This window comes from Theobroma cacao, chromosome 6 (genome assembly GCF_000208745.1).
Source record: "Theobroma cacao cultivar B97-61/B2 chromosome 6, Criollo_cocoa_genome_V2, whole genome shotgun sequence".
NCBI lineage: Eukaryota > Viridiplantae > Streptophyta > Magnoliopsida > Malvales > Malvaceae > Theobroma > Theobroma cacao.
This window is the reverse complement of record NC_030855.1, coordinates 3,518,586-3,537,003: the sequence shown is the minus strand read 5'-3', so window position 1 is coordinate 3,537,003 and position 18,418 is coordinate 3,518,586. Positions and strand designations below refer to the sequence as shown.

Sequence of the window (18,418 nt, the reverse complement as noted above, 5' to 3'; positions counted from 1 at the left end):
AAGAAAGAAGTGGGCTTACTGTGAGAAGCCTCAGCTGCCACGTTATAACCTACTTTTTGTTTTGCATGCAAAAGTAGAGAAAGAGACTGCATTTCTTGTTTCTTTTTAATTTTCTTGTGAAAGCAATTAGAAGAAAGAGAGAAAGATGGCGGATAGGAGCATCAGCTTGGAAGAAATCAAGAATGAGACCGTCGACCTTGTAAGTATATTTTCTTTGTTTCCATGAAAGCGTTATTTGTTTCTGGTTTTCTTAAGGGATTTTGTCTTCTTTTTCTGATATTTAAATCAACCGCTGTTAATCTGAATGAAGACTTCCCTAGGGGCTTTTCTATATATATACATATACATGATTTGATACATTATCTAAATCAAGTAGCCAAGATTTGATTTGGTTCGCCTCATCACTTGTTGGTTAGTTTTTCGTTTTTATACTAACTTGGGCATTTATATATGTATAGTTGTTCTCATTATTCATCATTTCTAATAATCCCATTACAAGTTTGGTAATGGTGACTTGCTTTATTTAGAGTTTGCTTCAGGGTTGTGAGAAATTATGTTTTGACTTTAAAATGTGGTTTGCAGGAGCGCATTCCCGTTGAAGAAGTGTTTCAACAGTTGAAATGCACCAAGGAAGGGCTAACAAGTGAGGAAGGGCAAAAAAGGCTGCATATCTTTGGCCCAAACAAGCTTGAAGAGAAAAAGGCAAATTTGCTATAATTTCAACCCTTTTTTGTTTTCCCCTTTATTAATCTCCATATTGTTTCTAATGCGCGGAGAAAATGATAAGTGTAAAACGACAACAAACAGGAAAGCAAGTTCTTAAAGTTCTTGGGATTTATGTGGAATCCTCTCTCATGGGTCATGGAGATTGCTGCCATTATGGCCATTTGTTTGGCAAATGGAGGAGTATGCTCATCTCTCTCTCGTGCTTGAATAGACTTTGAAAAGCACTCTCTAATTCTATGAATAAATGCAGGGCAAGCCCCCAGATTGGCAAGATTTTGCTGGCATTTTGGTATTGCTTTTTATCAACTCCACTATTAGCTTCGTTGAAGAAAACAATGCAGGCAATGCAGCTGCAGCACTTATGGCTGGTCTTGCTCCCAAAACCAAGGTGCTTAAGAATATGAATAACTTGAAAATGCAATATTTACTAACTTAAAATGTACAATAGAAATGACTTATATTGCAAGGAGAGGAGAATAATGTCTCTAACCCTTTAATGTTCGAATTATTGAAGGTCCTAAGAGATGGAAGGTGGTGCGAGCAAGAAGCTGCAATTTTGGTACCGGGTGACATCATCAGCATTAAGTTGGGAGACATCATCCCAGCAGATGCGCGTCTCCTTGAAGGTGATCCACTTAAGATTGATCAGTCTGCCCTTACTGGCGAGTCTTTGCCTGTAAACAAGAACCCAGGGGATGAGGTATTCTCTGGTTCTACTGTCAAGCAAGGTGAGATTGAGGCTGTTGTTATCGCCACTGGCGTCCACACCTTCTTTGGCAAAGCTGCTCACCTTGTTGATAGCACCAATAACGTAGGGCATTTCCAGAAGGTAACATCACAAGCTGTGCTGAAATGTCTTTTGTGCTGAAGAAGAATATTAAAACTTAGCAGCATTTCTAAGTATGGAACTTGCAGATGTTCTTCACTTGTATCTGAATGGTGATTACTTTAATTAGGTGCTGACAGCAATTGGGAACTTCTGCATATGCTCAATTGCAGTAGGAATGATTATCGAGGTAGTGGTGATGTATCCAATCCAGCACCGCAGGTACAGAGATGGAATCGATAATCTGTTGGTGCTTCTCATTGGAGGAATTCCAATTGCCATGCCAACAGTTCTATCTGTGACAATGGCCATTGGATCTCACCGGCTTTCACAGCAAGGAGCTATCACTAAGAGAATGACAGCTATTGAGGAAATGGCTGGAATGGATGTGCTCTGCAGTGACAAGACTGGGACACTTACTCTCAACAAGCTTACTGTAGACAAGAGTATGATTGAGGTTGGTCTTTAAATTGAAGACATAAATAAAAGGAGAGACATAAAAAACAGGGCATGACTCTTTGTGAGGAGAAACATTAATTGTTGAGTTGACATTGGAAATGATTTTATGAAATTTCAGGTGTTCACAAACAATGTCGACAAGGACATGGTCATTCTACTTGCTGCTAGAGCTTCCAGGGTTGAGAATCAAGATGCCATTGATGCCTGTATTGTTGGAATGCTAGGTGATCCCAAGGAGGTGAGTTACGATTGAGCTACTTGTCTCATGGAGCAAATTAAGCATTTAATTTTCTAAACCTTACCTTGTATCGTGATAACTAATAACATATAACATTTACCTTTCATTTTATTTTCAGGCCCGAGCAGGTATTACAGAGGTGCATTTCTTCCCCTTTAACCCAGTGGACAAGCGCACAGCCATGACATATATTGAGTCTGATGGTAGTTGGCATCGAGTCAGCAAAGGTGCACCCGAACAGGTAAATGTGCTTTTCTTATCATCACAGTTCTTCTCCTTTTCTTTGCTAATACGTTGTACCTGATATCTCTACCAGATTATTGAACTATGCAACCTCCGAGACGAGTTAAAGAAGAAAGCTCATGATGTCATCGCTAACTTTGCTGATCGTGGGCTTCGCTCTCTTGCTGTGGCTAAACAAGTGAGTTTCTATGCTACTTTCTCCCCAATTTTGTTTGAATTATCGAGTAGTAAGTGGGAAGAAAAGGTTGTCATCGATATGAACTTTTTGATTTTGTAGACTGTGCCAGAGAAAACCAAGGAGAGCCCTGGAGAATCGTGGCAATTTGTGGGTTTATTGCCTCTGTTTGATCCTCCAAGGCATGATAGTGCAGAGACAATTCGCCGTGCTCTAAATCTTGGTGTCAATGTGAAGATGATCACTGGTGATCAACTAGCCATTGGGAAGGAAACTGGTCGCAGGCTCGGCATGGGAACCAACATGTATCCATCATCTGCTCTCCTTGGTCAAAATAAGGATGAGACAATTGAGGCAATTGCCGTTGACGAGCTTATTGAGAAGGCTGATGGCTTTGCAGGCGTTTTCCCTGGTAACTTAGTACATTTTTCGTCTTTGGGTTCAACTTGTGAGATTTCCCTTTTCACTTTGTGTTAATTTACTTGATTTTTTAAATTTATTGTCCTTCTTCCTGAAATGGAATATCATTTTGGTATTAATTTGATGGTTATCTTCGAGGTAGTGTCGTTGTTGTCCTAACTGATGGCTACCTTTCAGAGCACAAGTATGAGATCGTGAAGAGGCTACAACAAAGAAATCACATATGCGGCATGACAGGAGACGGTGTGAATGATGCACCAGCCCTTAAGAAGGCAGACATTGGAATTGCAGTTGATGATGCAACTGATGCAGCTCGAAGTGCATCAGATATAGTCTTAACAGAACCAGGACTAAGTGTGATCGTGAGTGCTGTTTTGACAAGCAGAGCAATTTTTCAGAGAATGAAAAACTATACCATCTATGCTGTCTCTATCACTATCCGTATTGTACCGGGTTTCATGCTCCTTGCTCTAATATGGAAGTTTGATTTCTCGCCTTTCATGGTTTTGATCATTGCCATACTCAATGATGGAACAATTATGACCATTTCCAAGGACAGGGTTAAGCCATCTCCTATGCCAGACTCATGGAAGCTCAAGGAGATTTTTGCCACTGGCATTGTCCTTGGCGCCTACCTTGCTTGCATGACTGTTGTTTTCTTTTGGGCTGCTCAAGAGTCCGACTTCTTTTCTGTAAGAAAAGACTCTTTAGATTCTCCTAAAACTAGTTAAAGTATCAACTAAAGGTTGATAACAATTGCAGGACAAGTTCGGGGTAAGATCCATTAGGAACAGTCATGAGGAACTTACAGCCGCCGTCTACCTCCAAGTGAGTATCGTGAGTCAGGCACTCATCTTTGTCACTCGCTCTCGGAGCTGGTCTTTTATTGAACGCCCTGGTCTCCTGCTTGTCACTGCCTTCATTATAGCACAACTTGTGAGTTTTATAAAATTTCAAGTCAATTCGTTGGAATAAAATTGTTGTACAAGTTATTCAAGAACAACTTGCTGATATTTGTTTTCCCATTGGTATAAACTTTTAGGTGGCAACGATACTTGCCGTTTATGCAAACTGGGGCTTTGCCAGGATCAAAGGCATTGGATGGGGTTGGGCTGGTGTTATTTGGATATATAGCGTAGTCTTCTACTTCCCACTTGATGTGCTCAAGTTCTTGATCCGGTACTCTTTGAGTGGCAAGGCTTGGGATAATTTGCTTCAAAATAAGGTAATAATCTAATTACTAGTTTCTTAATGTGAACAATAATTCGTGTTTGACTTCCCCTGCCAGTTGTCTTACACTCATACAAATTTGTAGACTGCCTTCACAACAAAGAAGGATTATGGAAGAGGAGAGAGGGAGGCACAATGGGCCATGGCTCAACGCACCCTTCATGGCTTGCAGCCTCCTGAAACGACAGATCTCTTCAACGAGAAGACCAACTATAGAGAACTGTCAGAGATTGCTGAGCAAGCCAGGAAGCGTGCCGAAGTTGCAAGGTGATAATCCTTCGAAGCTAAACTCAAAATTACTTCCAATAGTTGTATTTATAATACTGATTCTTGCTTAATCTATATAAATTCTGTTTACCAGGTTGAGGGAGCTTCATACTCTCAAAGGACATGTTGAATCTGTAGTGAAACTCAAAGGACTAGACATTGACACCATCCAACAGCACTACACTGTTTGAAGGGAAAGAATAGAACAGGAGTTGTTGCTAATGCCATGAAAGCTAGAAGAGATAAAGGAAGTTTTAGGCTCTTGAAATCAGCATGTATCCTATTTGATGAATTTGTAGTAGGAGAAGACATGGTATTGGAATAATGTTTTGAATAATCCAACACAAGAGATTGTCTTAGTTAACTCATGACAATCCTTGCTTGGAGCATGCAAAGATTTTGTTACATCATTTTTATTCAAAATGTAGTATGCGCAAGCATACAAGAATTCTGCTCATTACGATAGTGTCAATAAATTCTTGGATCCTGGATATCTACTCATAAGGCTAGTCCTATTGATTTAATCTGGTTCAAAAATCAATCTATTATGAAAATTGCTCATAAACATTAAAGATAAAATTCAAAGAAATCAAATATATAAAAAAACACAAAGATTTACGTAATTTGGTTTCTTGTCTATAGCCACGAGTGAAACAGTTCTTCTATTATTAAAAATTAAAGTACAATAAAATCTTTTTCAACGGTTTCTCAAATCAAAGAAAAGACCCTTTTATGCACTCTTTCTCAATAGTCTCAGAAGACCACTCACTTACACCTACTCCAACTCCACCTAGAGTAAAAGACACAATTACAAGGTTGCCCTCTCTAGGGCTCCCAAAAGAGCTACTCCACTTACCATAGCTAGTTACTTACTAAATTATGACTTACCATGATACCATACTAAATCAGGAAGATTAACTTCATTTGTCACAATTTTAATAATTGCACAAATCCATAAATTTCAATTAAATTTGCAAATCTCTAAATCTATCAACAAAGTTCTCCACAACATTATAAGAAATTAGAAACTCATATTATTCCTAACTATAAAGGCCAATAATTTACCAATATCATAAAAGTTATCAACATTCAACAACTCTTTAAGATCATAATAATAAAATAAATAATGATATGTGAGATTTAAATGGCTTTCAAACACGTACAGGTCCATTTCATTAACTTACAATATAAAAAAACCAAATTTAATAAGTCTTTATTTATATAAAATTAGAAAAAAATCTGAACGCATATGGTACTGGGAAAGGATTTTAGCTAAATTAAGAAATTGAGTCATTTATCAAGTATCTTCTTGCTTCATCATTGAGATTGTTCATATTTATTAAAAAATATATTAAATTAAAACAAAGAGAAAATAAAATGAAATTGGTTTAAGTCCTTTGGATACAGAGCCCAATCCCATGGTCCAAAGGGGTAGGCCATAATCCAGGAATGCCAACTGACCCCGAACAATATCGTTTTGAAAAATTTTAGACCATGGACTATCCACCATATATCAGATACATCATGCACTGCTTATTCAATTTCTGGCATATATAATACTCATAAACATATATTTGCTTCTATAATTTATGCTTTTCAAGAATCATGAAGGCTTCTTGGATCTTTCATTTCCTTATTGTGTGTTTACATGAAAGATTTATAATCATTTACATATATTTTACAATGCTTTAAGCAATATTGTTATTAAAAATGAAGATATAACAAGATATTTAGATCATCAGCAATAGGTACAACTTGAAAATTTCCTGTTACCTTCTGTTAGAAAGAAAAGAAACAACTAATCATGTGAGTTTCCTGATCCTATCAGTCAGCAGGCTTTTGACTTGTTGGGCGAAAAATACCCTAGATGCCTCAAGTACCACAATGCCCCTTCAGCTGCATGCTCTGCTGCCATTTTCTTCTTGGGCTGAGGATCACTAAAGCACTCCAAAATTGTAGTCGATGTTTTCTGCATCTCAACAACAACCTTAAAGGTGAATCTGTTTAATACATGAATTTAGTCACATGTTAGCTATCCCATAGTCACCATATAAATCGGCAATATTAAGATTTACAAATTCCATGGATCATTAGAATAGCTTCTACGGTTATAGCTTACTTTAGGAACTAAACTATAATTTGTCCTGTTCTTTCTGTTTTTCAGTGGAAGGAAAAGGATATGTAGGGGAAGTGGCTCAAGAACTGCAGCTGATGTTACTTACAATTTCATGTGGGAAAGGCCTTCCTCCTTGCAGCATTCATACAACGGTAATTTCCAATTGTTTGTAGCACATATCTCATGCAACTCTGATTTAGCTGATACCCTTTTAGGAGCATCTAACAGATAAAGCACTAGATCATATTAGATCCTAGTAGTAGATTTCATTTCAATTCACCAATTGGAATTTGCTTTGGTAACAACAATAAAAAGGGAAGGAAAGAATGAACACTTAAATTAAATTCAATTTCCTTAAATTAAATAATAGTGTGGAAAAGTGACTCTTTGATGAGTATTGAATGGATAACTTTCAAGGACAGAATACCAAAAAAAAAAAAGATAGGTATTAATCAAGGAAGAATGTACATTTTTGTCATTTCAAGTTGAGAGTAAAGTTTATTTACTAGTTTGCCCTTAATAAGTTAAACTAATTGGCGGGTAGAGAATGCTTCCTTTCGAACATACTAAAGGACTGAAAGATAAGGTATAAAAGAGAAAGAATGCACATTTTTGTCTTTTCACATTGAGACTTGAGATTCAGTTACTAAGTTGCCCTCAATGAGTAAAGCTATTTGGCTGATAGTCTAATGGGCTCAATTAACAAAAATGGGAAAAAAAAATTCAGAATCGACAGGATCCTCACCTTGAATAGCCAAGTTATTATGGCAATTCTCATTCTCCCTGTTGAAGTTGAAGCCTTTGGCGTTGTTGGAGTCTATTAACTTGGTTGAAGATAAACAAACACTTTCCTCAACCTTCATATCCTGTCCTAGATTTCTGTCAGCAATATCTGCTATTCTGAGACCCTCATCAAATCCTACCAGATTCGTTCCTTCTTTGGGGCTTCGCCTTGCTACGTTATGGTCATTTCTGGAACTGGGGTTCTCATACTTGTCCTGGAAAAACACAAAACAAAGAGGTTTCAGTTATGTGATAAAAAATTCAGCTAGCAGATTGAATAGCTAGTAAATTTTTATCTTATGGGTTATTTACCTGACAGAGTGGGGTGATGAGTGAAGGATCGATAGGAGGAAGGTCCTTGAGATTGACAATGAATTTCTGAGGTTTTCTGTTGCTTTTTGTCTTCTCCATCTCTCTCTTTCTCTTACATAAATTTTCTGCCATATCCTAATAGCAAATAAGACAAAAGGCACAGCAATAAATTGTGGTGGTAAAAGGGCAAAACAAGCAACTTGCTTGGATGCGTCGGTATTTTATAGTAGAGGATCTTGATTTTAAAATTTAAATTTATTTTATTAATGGTGTTTTTATTATTTTTTAAATAATTTTAATTTCATTAAATAAATGAAAACCCTTTAATTGGATAATCTTTTAAATTCTTTCAATATCTTGATGAAATTTATAAATGTTTCCTTACCTCAAGAATTTTCAACAAGTTTGTCTCTACAATTTTCTTGAAAAATCTCATAATTGCAAATTCTCATTTATTAATTGAATTAACACTTTCAATACACAACATGCAAAGAAAACTTTCAAAAAACATGCAGCTCCCCTTAGGACCTGCACCAAAGTTCCACCGCCCAGTAGTCTACCAAAACATTAGCAGCACCTTACCCCACCCCCAGTGCCGGCCCTTGGGTGAAGCCACCCAAGCAAGGGCTTTAGGCCTCCTTTGGGGAGGCCTCAAATTTAAGAAAAAATTATAATTTTATAATATAATTAATTATATTAAATATATATAAAAATGATAAAATATAAAAATAAAAATAATTAATAAAATTATTTATTTTTTATTTTTTTAATTATGTATCTAATAAATATTAATTTTCTATTACTTTTTTATTTCTAGAATGTTATTAATTCTCAATTATATTATCTTATTTTTAATAAATTAACAGTCATATGTATTTAATCATCTCTAACAGCTATTTTTTTCTCATTTATGTCTCTTATTTCCAATCAATGTATTTAATGATTTTCAACAGCTATTTTTTTTCTTATATATAAAACCAATTATCTTTTTCAATGTATAATATCTATTTTTAAAATCTTCCATTCTCATTTGCTCTTTCTTTCTTTAACTTCAATTTTTCTCCAAAGAATACACAAGAAATCTGTTCTTTTATTATCTTCATAAAGCTGTGAGTCTCATTTACGGTTTGCAATAAGCATTCAACAATTAGGTACTATTATTCTAATCTTTACAGATTTTTTTACTTTAATTTAGAGTTTATATTATATTGTTATATTATTTTTATTTTATGTGATAGTTCATTTATTTGAATTAGAAATTTTGATTGTTGATTTTATTGGCCATTTAAAAAATATAAGATAATTATAATAGTTAAATATTTTTGCACCTCATGCCAAATCAAACATTTGAATCTGGTTATTCAAAACTTACAAAAAAAAAAAGAAGAATTGAAAGTTTAATACAATCTCAAAAAGGAGCTCTTGATAAATTTTTTACAAGTGATAAAAATAATGAATCAAAAATTATTAATAAATGTCCCTTGAACGAACAAGTTAGTAATCTTAGAGAATTAGATGATGATGAAATACTAGAACAAGAAGTTAATTAAGAGATTCAAAATGATCATAGAAATCATGGTGAAGAGGATCAACCTAATAATTTAAATGATTGCATTCCTAAAAATATTTATGATCGAAGTCAATGGACAAATATTGACACAAATTTAAGAGATTTATTAGTAGAAAAAGGTCCAATTAAAGTTAATGATTTAGATTTTCTCAAAGATGAGTTTTCAAGACATTTTTCTGTTACATACTATATTCAAAAGTTGGCAAATTGGGAGACACATGAAAGAAAATGGCTAGTTTATTCGAAAGACTTAGATAGAGTATTTTGTTTTTGTTGTAAATTGTTTAATTTGGCTTCTAGTACAAGTAAATTAGCTAATGTTGGCACCAAAGATTGGAGAAACCTTAGTGCTAAGCTTAAGAGTCATGAAATGAGTAATGAGCATATTACTAATATGAGTTCTTGGATTGATTTAGAAATGAGATTATTGAAAAATAAAACAATTGATGAAAGTGTTCAAGAACAAATAAAAAAAGATGAAGAACATTGGAAAAAAGTATTAACAAGAATTCTTGCTGTAATAAAAACTCTTGGTAAAAATAATTTGGCTTTTCGTGGGAAAAATGAGAAGATCTATCAAGAAAGTAATGGAAATTTTTTAAGTCTAATCGAAATGATTGCAGAATTTGATCCAGTGATGCAAGAACATATTCGACGCATTAAAGACAATAAAATTCATACTTATTACCATGGACATAAAATACAAAATGAATTGATAAATTTGTTAGCAAGTGAAATTAGAAATAAAATTATTAAAAACCTCATAGAAGCAAAATATTTTTCAATAATACTTGATTGCACTCCAAATGTAAGTCATCAAGAGCAAATGTCTTTTATATTACGATGTGTTAATATTTCATCAAGTCCAATTAAAGTTATAGAGTATTTTTTTGAATTCTTAAAAGTAGATGATACAACTAAAAAAGGTCTCTTTGATGCCATTGTGGATGAAATAAAAAATATTGGGCTTGATATTAATAATTTAAGAGGACAGGGATACGATAATGGATCTAATATGAAGGGCAAGCAACAAACAGTGCAAAAAAGAATTTTAGACTTAAATCCTAGATCCTTTTATACACCATGTGGTTGTCATAATCTAAATTTAGTACTTTGTGACATGGCAAATTCTTGCACTAAAGCTATATCATTTTTTGGAGTGGTACAACGAATATATTCACTATTTTCTTCTTCTACCAAGCGATGGAAAATTTTACAAGACAATATATCTAGTCTAACTCTTAAATCATTGTCACAAACACGTTGGGAAAGTCGTGTTGAAAGTGTTAAAGCAATAAGATTCCAAGTTTCACAAATAAGAGATGCTTTATTGAAATTAGCAGAAGTTAGTGAAGATCCTAAAACTAAAAGTGAAGCTAATTGCTTAGCAACATATGAGCTTGAAAATTTTGAGTTTTTGTTGGGCATGACTATTTGGTATGATATATTGTTTGCTGTTAACTCTGTTAGCAAAAATTTGCAATCAAAAGATATGTGTATTGATGTTGCTATAGAACAATTAAAAGGTCTTCTTTCTTTTTTTGAAAAATATAGAAAAAATGGATTTGCATCTGCTATGATTTCTTCTAAAGAAATTGCATCTGAAATGAATATAGAATCTAAATTTCGTGATACACGTATTATTCGTAGGAAAAAATAATTTGGTGAGAATGTTGATAATGAAATAACTACATCTCTTGAAGAATCATTTAGAATTGATTACTTCTTGTATATAGTAAATCAAGCAATTTTTTCACTTCAACGTAGATTTGAACAATTTAAGATATATGAAAATATTTTGGTTTTTTATTTAGCGGTAAAAAGTTGAAGTCATTAGATGATAATAGTTTGAAAGAATATTGCCTTAATCTTGAATGTTCCTTAAAATATAACAACTATTCTGATATTGATGTTTTAGATTTATTTTCAGAGTTAAAAATTTTAAAAGAAATTATACAGGAAGAAAACAGTCCAATTGACATACTTAATCATAAACGAAGACTTGATTCTTTTCCAAATGTATATATTGCTTTTAGAATAATGTTAACAACTCTAGTAAGTGTTGCTTCAGGAGAAAGAAGTTTTTCAAAACTAAAATTAATAAAATCTTATTTAAGATCAACAATGTCTTAAGAAAGATTAAATGGATTGGCTATATTATCAATTGAAAAAGAAATATTAGAAGAACTTGATTATAAAAGTTTAATTAAAAATTTTGCATCTCAAAAAGCTAGAAAAATAAAATTTTAATAATTTTTTTAATTTCAATAAAAAAAGCCTCATTTGAATATTTCGTTTTAGGCCTTTGAACTTATTAGGCCGCCCTTGCCCACCCCTACCCCACCCATTGGGCCCATCACCCTCCGTCGCCCCCACCCTTCATAACCTTATCCTATCCCCCTAAAACACAGCCATCCAACCCACTTTCAACAAAAAACCCACCACAGCAAGATTGGAGATATAACCTGTTCACCATTTTCATTGCTAGCCTCAGTCGCAAGATCTCAAAAACTAGCCTAAGGGATGCTTTCTCTTGCTATGGCTAAGTTAGAGATGTCTTCATATCTTTCCGACCGAATGGAAATTCACTAACTACTTTTGCTTTTGTTCACTTCCGTGACAAATGGGGAATGGACAGTGCCATTAAGCATGCAAATGGTATCATTTTCGATGGCCATCCCATCTCTGTCAAGAAAACAACTTATGAATGGGATCACAAGAGGTCGTTACCAGTCAAATTGCCAATAACTCAGCACCCACTCTTAGTACCCTAAAGTTGACCACCAAGCAGACCATTTCCCAATTCCCCTAAAGATGGTAGAACCTACAAAGAAGTTCTTGCCAATAACTCTAATCCACAGCCAACAACCCGCGCAAAACCAACCCAACAACAACAAAACCGTTACGTCATTGACGCTACCCCAAATGATACGGATTGACTAAAGAGTAGTGCAGTGGGTACCCTCATCCATTATGTGGATCACAGTATCCTCCAAGAAATCTTCATCTCAGAGGGATTCCAATGTGTTGTTAGGCCCTTAGAAGGAAACTCAGTGTTTGTCACTTTTTTTTCATTAGAGGATTTTGAGGCATGCACTGGTAATTACAAAGTCTGGCTCAATTTATGGTTCAAAAAAGTGGTTCCATGGGAGGAACACTCTTATCCAGACAAACGCTTTATATTATTAAAAGTCAAGAACTTTTTGCTCAACCTCTGGTTTGATGCAAATTTTTAAAGAAATATGGGAGATTTGGGGATCCTTCATCTCAACTAATGACAACACCATAAAAAGAAGGAGATTGGACATGGCTAAGCTCCTCCTCTCTGTAAAAAAGGAAGCTCTCATTCCTCATTTTGTGACTTGTTTGATCAATGAAAACATGTGCCAGTTGGCACTGTCCACAGAACCGGTCACCGACATCCCACTTCTCCACTACAATCGTCAACCCCCTTACTCTACCTTTTCGCCTTTAACTAAGGCATGCCACCACCAAACGCCAACCACTGTGCATTCTATAAATAGCCACGCCAAGTATCCTACCTAATCTAATAGATGGGACAGCCCATGCCAATCAACATCAAGTAGTGAACCCAGCACAATCTTGACAAAGACTGCCCATTCACTTTCCAAGACCAATCACCCGAACACATAAGGATTCAAAGCTCTCAATCTACATCACAAACTTACCCATCCAACAACAAGCTTGCCCATAACCAAACCGAAGGCAAAAGCCCTCAACTATCTAATCACCACTCAGCCCCTCCATCACCAAACCAAGCCCAGTCCCATAAAAGCCCAAAAAGACAAAACACCCTACAAACCTACACCCCAACCTTATTAAACCCAGCCCACACAAACACAAATATAAGCCCAAGTCATTCTTCCTTTCATACCCACAGCCAAACACCAAACCTACACATCAAAGCCCAACCCTAAACAAAGCTTATCCCATATCATCCAAGCTTGTCATCTGAAAAAACCATATCTTAAAACTTCCTAAAGCTTTCAGCCTTTAAAACCCAATATGCTCCACACTCAAAAGAAAAAGCTGCCCAACCTCCTCAATCAAAGCCACCAACACCTATCAATTCATCATCAACGGAACCAATTATAGTAAAGTCCAAAACCAAACAAAAAGGCTAAAGGAAAAAAGAGCTATCTTCCACCTTAAAAGACCTTTTAAGCTAAAGAAGCCTTCGTCTGTGGACAAAGATGTTAGATCAAAGTCAAAAAGCCAACCAAAATTAGGGAAGGAAAGTAAGAAAAAACACAAAAGGAAAGACCTTACTATTGACTGGTGTTTGGTAGAGATCTTTTAGGAATAATTTTAAGAATTATTGTATTTTTGTGTTTGATTTTTAGGATTTAATATTATGCTTTCTATATTTGTGATAACTTCTTGTTTTAGGGTTACCATGGATCTATAAATATATAAGCTGGTGTAAATAATTTTGCATATGACAGAGAATAAAAAACTCTCTTGTTTTTCCTCCCAACATAGTATCAGAGCTTCTACCAACTAAAAAAGTCATATTTTTTATCGCTCGGCAGTAGGGGATCTTGTCTGCTACTCTTGACAGCCGTCAAAAGCCTTGCTTGACTAGTGTTTCAAATAATGGCTGATGGGAAGAAAACAACTACTGAAAATAAGGTTGGTTTGATCGGTGAGAATCTTTCATTACAAATCAGTCCCATAAAGCTAGATGGAACTAATTACCTTGCATGGTCAAGATCTTGTCTATTGTTCATCCAAGCTAGAGGTCTGAAAGGATATGTTACTGGAGATAAACAAAAGCCAAACGTCACCAGTCTCACCTACAATTAGTGGGAATCTGAAAACTCTCTTGTAATGTCATGGCTCATTAATTCCATGCAACCTTAAATTGCCCGAGGTTATCTGTTGCTGAATATTGCATCTAAGATTTGGAATACAACCTCGCAAACCTATTCTCAAGTGGGCAATGATGCATAGATTTATGAATTACGAAATAAAGTGCATGAGAAGAAACAAGGTGAGATGACTATTGCTCAATACTTTGCTGAATTGAGTGGTTTATGGTAGGAACGACTATTACCAAGATTTCCAAGTAGCATGTTTTGAAGATGCAGCCAAATTCCAAAAATTAGTGGAAAAAGAACGCATATATGATTTTCTTGCTGGTTTAAATATGGCATATGATCAAATACGGGTTCAGGTACTTGATAAGGATCCTTTGCCTTCATTAAGGCAAACCTATTCATATGTGCAGCAAGAAGAAAGTTGAAGAAATGCCATGATACACATAGTTTCAGTAGACAAGGTAGGGTTAATTGCAAATTCCTTTCGTGAACAATTGAAAGTCAATAACCAAGGTCTATTAAACAAGGATCATTTACACTGTGATTATTGTAGGAAGCTAAGGCATACTAAGGAGATTTGTTGAAAGCTGAATGGTCGACCAACTAGGGGTCGTGGAGGTAAACGGACAGGCTCAACAAGACCACAAGCAAACCTATCCGAAGTAGTAGAAATACCTAAAGAGACAACTAATACTAGGAGTCTTTCCAATGAAGAAGTAAAAACCCTAAGGCGTTTATTGTCTCAGCTTGAGTCTCAATCAACCACAACTGCTTCCTCCAATTTTGTCAAAACAGATACTGCTTTTCTTGGCAATGTTAATACTCATAATGATTCATGGATTATAGATTCTGGAGCAAACAAACATATGACAAGCTCTTCCAATAAATTCTCAACTTATTCTCTGTGTTTAGACAATGATAAAGTCCGTATAGCAGATGGATCTTTAGCATCTATATCTGGAACAGGTTCTGTTAAATGTACTCCCACCATTAATCTATCTTCAGTTCTTCATGTTCCTAGTTTTCTTATTAGCCTTTTACCTGTTAGTTCAATTACAAAAGCATTTGATTGCAAAATTGAATTCTTTCCAACTCATTGTGTTTTTCAAGACCTAAAAACAGGGAGAACGATTGACTTTGGTAAATTGCAAGATGGCTTGTATCTACTAGAGGAAGGTTGCAGTAACTTGATTCCTGGTATAACTCGAGCCCTATTAAGAGACTCTATGAATGTTAACCAAGAAATAATCTAATGGCATACACGATTAGGACACCCATCTTGTTCTGTTTTAGAAAAATTATATCCTAGTTTGTTTAAACAATGCAAGTTGGATTTGTTATTTTGTGACGCTTGTGAATTTGCTAAACACAGCAGACATTCTTATCCTTCAACTAATAATAAGAGTTCAATTCCTTTTATGACTATTCATTCTAATGTATGGAGACTTAGTCGAACAGTTTCTCTATCCGGTTACAGATGGTTTGTTACCTTTATCGATTGTTGTACTAGATTAACTTGGGTTTATTTTATGAACGCAAAGAATGAGGTTTTTTCTTATTTTCAATTATTTCACAAAATTATTTGTACACAATTTGATGCCAAGGTTAAGATTTTGAGAACCGACAATGGTACATAATATATGGATGGCTTGTTTAGGGCATATCTAGATTCCAATGGAATATTACACCAAACTAGTTGTGTAAACACTAGTGCATAAAATGGAGTGTCTGAAAGGAAGAACAGGCACCTATTAGAAGTGGCTCGATCTCTCATGTTTACTATGAATGTTCCAAAGATTTATTAAGGCGATGCAATACTTTTAGCCACATACCTTATTAACAGAATGCCCCTAAAAACACTTAATTTTAAGAGTCCTTTAGAAGTTCTACAAGGTAGTAATTCATATATTGTTCCTCTAAAAATTTTTGGAGGTGTATGTTTTGTTCATAAGAGGAACGTAGGTAAATTAGAACCTAGGGCCTTTAAATATGTGTTTGTTGCCTACTCTGTAACTCAAAAGGGATATAAGTGTTATCATCCACCCTCGATAAAGTACTTTGTAAGTATGGATGTTACCTTTAGGGAGTCTGAGCCTTATTTTCATGCACCTCAGTCACCTCTTCAGGGGAGAATAAGGAGGAAAAGGTGGAGGTGATAGCACCTACCTATATACATTTTTCTAGTGAAAATCCTTGTGATGACAAGGAACAACCTAAAACTAGGCAATTAGATAGGCTAGATTTGAAAACCTACACACGACGGGACAAGACAGATAAAGCCATCGAGCATGTTATACCTAGTCAAGTGCCATCTCTAAGTTCAGTCCTTAAAAATACATATGGTGAGTCTTCTTTACCTTTTGATACATGTGGTGAGTCTTATTTACCTTTTGATTACCCTAATTCTAATCCCATTGCTAATGATCTTGATGTTCCTATTGCCATCAGAAAAAGAGTCAGAACTTGTACTAAACATCCTACTTCTAATTTTGTTTCCTAAAATTCTTTGTCTCCTTCCTATAGAGCTTTTGTATTGTCTATTTCCTCCATTTCTATTCCATAGGGTTGGCAAGGAGCATATCATGATCCAAAATGGAAAGAGACAATGGTTGAAGAGATGAAGGCTTTGGTAAAAAATGAGACTTGGGAACTTGTTACTCCCCCATTGAGAAAGAAACCATTTGGATGCCAATGAGTGTTTACAGTGAAACATAAGGTAGATGGTTCAATTGAAAGGTACAAAACTAGATTAGTGGCAAAGGGCTTCACCCAGACCTATGGGGTGGACTATCAAGAGACGTTTGCTCCTGTTGCAAAAATGAATACTATCAGAATCATGTTATCATGTGCAGCTAACCTTGATTAGGACCTACAACAATTTAATGTCAAGAATGCCTTCCTACATGGAGACTTGGAAGAAGAGGTGTATATGGAAATTCCTCTAGGATTTGATGATGATAAGACTAAAAGGAAGGTTTATAGGTTAAAGAAGGCATTATATGGTTTGAAGCAATCACCCAAGGCCTGGTTCGATAGGCTTAGTAAGGCCATGATCTCATTTGGATATCATCAAAGCAATGCTGATCATACCTTGTTTATTAAACACTGTAATGCTAATATCACATTACTTATTATTTATGTTGATGATATAGTTGTGACTGGGCTAATAAGGAGGAGATTGCCCGACTTAGAAGACTTTTAGCCTAGGAGTTTGAGATTAAGGATTTGGGTAAGTTGCGATATTTCCTTAGAATAGAGATTGCCAGATCTGATAAGGGAATGTTTATTTCTCAAAAGAAATATATTTTGGATCTTCTTGAAGAAACTGGTATGTTAAGATGTAAACTAGCAAAATCTCCTATTGAAGCTAATTATAAATTACAAGCAAGAGTTTGTGAGTTAATTGATTTGGGCTGATATCAAAGGTTGGTTGGGAGATTGATTTATCTCTCACACATTAGACTAGACATAGCCTATGCCGTAAGTTTGGTAAGTCAATATATGCATGACCCTCGAGATTCTCATCTAGAGGCTATTTTTCGCATTTTAAGATACCTAAAATCTGCACTTGTAAAATGACTACTATTCTCTAAATATGGCCACTTAAAGATAGAAGCTTTTACAGATGCAAATTGGGCTGGATCACCTGATGATAGAAGGTTAACATCTAGTTATTGCACATTTATAGGTGGAAATTTAGTTACTTGGAGGAGCAAAAAATAGCATGTGGTAGCTCGGTCAAGTGCAGAAGTAGAATATAGAGCTATGACATAAGGTGTTTATGAATTACTATGGTTGTAGAAAGTAATGGAAGAATTGTGATTGTCAGAAGGGAAATGTCTATCCTTGTTCTGTGATAACAAGGTTGCTATTAGTATAGCTCACAATCCGGTTCAACATGATCGAATAAAGCATATAGAGATTGACCAGCATTTCATAAAAGAAAAAATAACAGATGATTTTTTAAAGGTTTCTCATGTGACCTCAGAAAAACAACTAGCTGATGTGTTTACTAAGGGACTTAGCAGCAGACCATTTCATACTTTAGTTTGCAAGTTAGGCATGCGTGACATCTATACACCAACTTGAGGGGGAATGTTGACTGGTATTTGGTAAAAATCTTTTAGGAATAATTTTAAGAATTATTGTATTTCTGTGTCTGATTTTTAGGACCTAATATTATGCTTTCTATATTTGTGATAACTTCTTGTT

General features: G+C 35.1%; 2 protein-coding genes across 3 annotated transcripts; one reads left to right on the top strand and one right to left on the bottom strand.

Annotated features, from left to right (window-relative positions):
- On the top strand, positions 829–5,113 carry LOC18595398 (ATPase 9, plasma membrane-type). Its single transcript, XM_018123799.1, has 13 exons — positions 829–906; positions 977–1,114; positions 1,241–1,555; positions 1,683–2,009; positions 2,130–2,249; positions 2,368–2,490; positions 2,566–2,670; positions 2,770–3,079; positions 3,265–3,779; positions 3,850–4,023; positions 4,130–4,312; positions 4,403–4,584; positions 4,679–5,113. Exons 1-13 carry the CDS (start codon positions 838–840, stop codon positions 4,773–4,775), a joined length of 2,658 nt encoding a protein of 885 aa, XP_017979288.1. The 5' UTR covers positions 829–837; the 3' UTR covers positions 4,776–5,113.
- Positions 3,922–8,004, bottom strand: LOC18595397 (ribonuclease 3-like protein 1). 2 transcript variants are annotated; one of them, XR_001928562.1, is made up of 5 exons: positions 7,796–8,004; positions 7,446–7,698; positions 6,807–6,921; positions 6,358–6,584; positions 3,922–4,004 (listed from the first exon to the last, which is right to left on the bottom strand). XR_001928562.1 is itself a non-coding variant. In XM_007023316.2 (4 exons), exons 1-4 carry the CDS (start codon positions 7,925–7,927, stop codon positions 6,413–6,415), a joined length of 672 nt encoding a protein of 223 aa, XP_007023378.2. In that variant the 5' UTR covers positions 7,928–8,004; the 3' UTR covers positions 6,171–6,412. The 2 variants fall into 2 exon arrangements, 1 of the variants encoding a protein (XP_007023378.2); XM_007023316.2 differs by lacking the exon at positions 3,922–4,004 and having other exon boundaries at positions 6,171–6,584.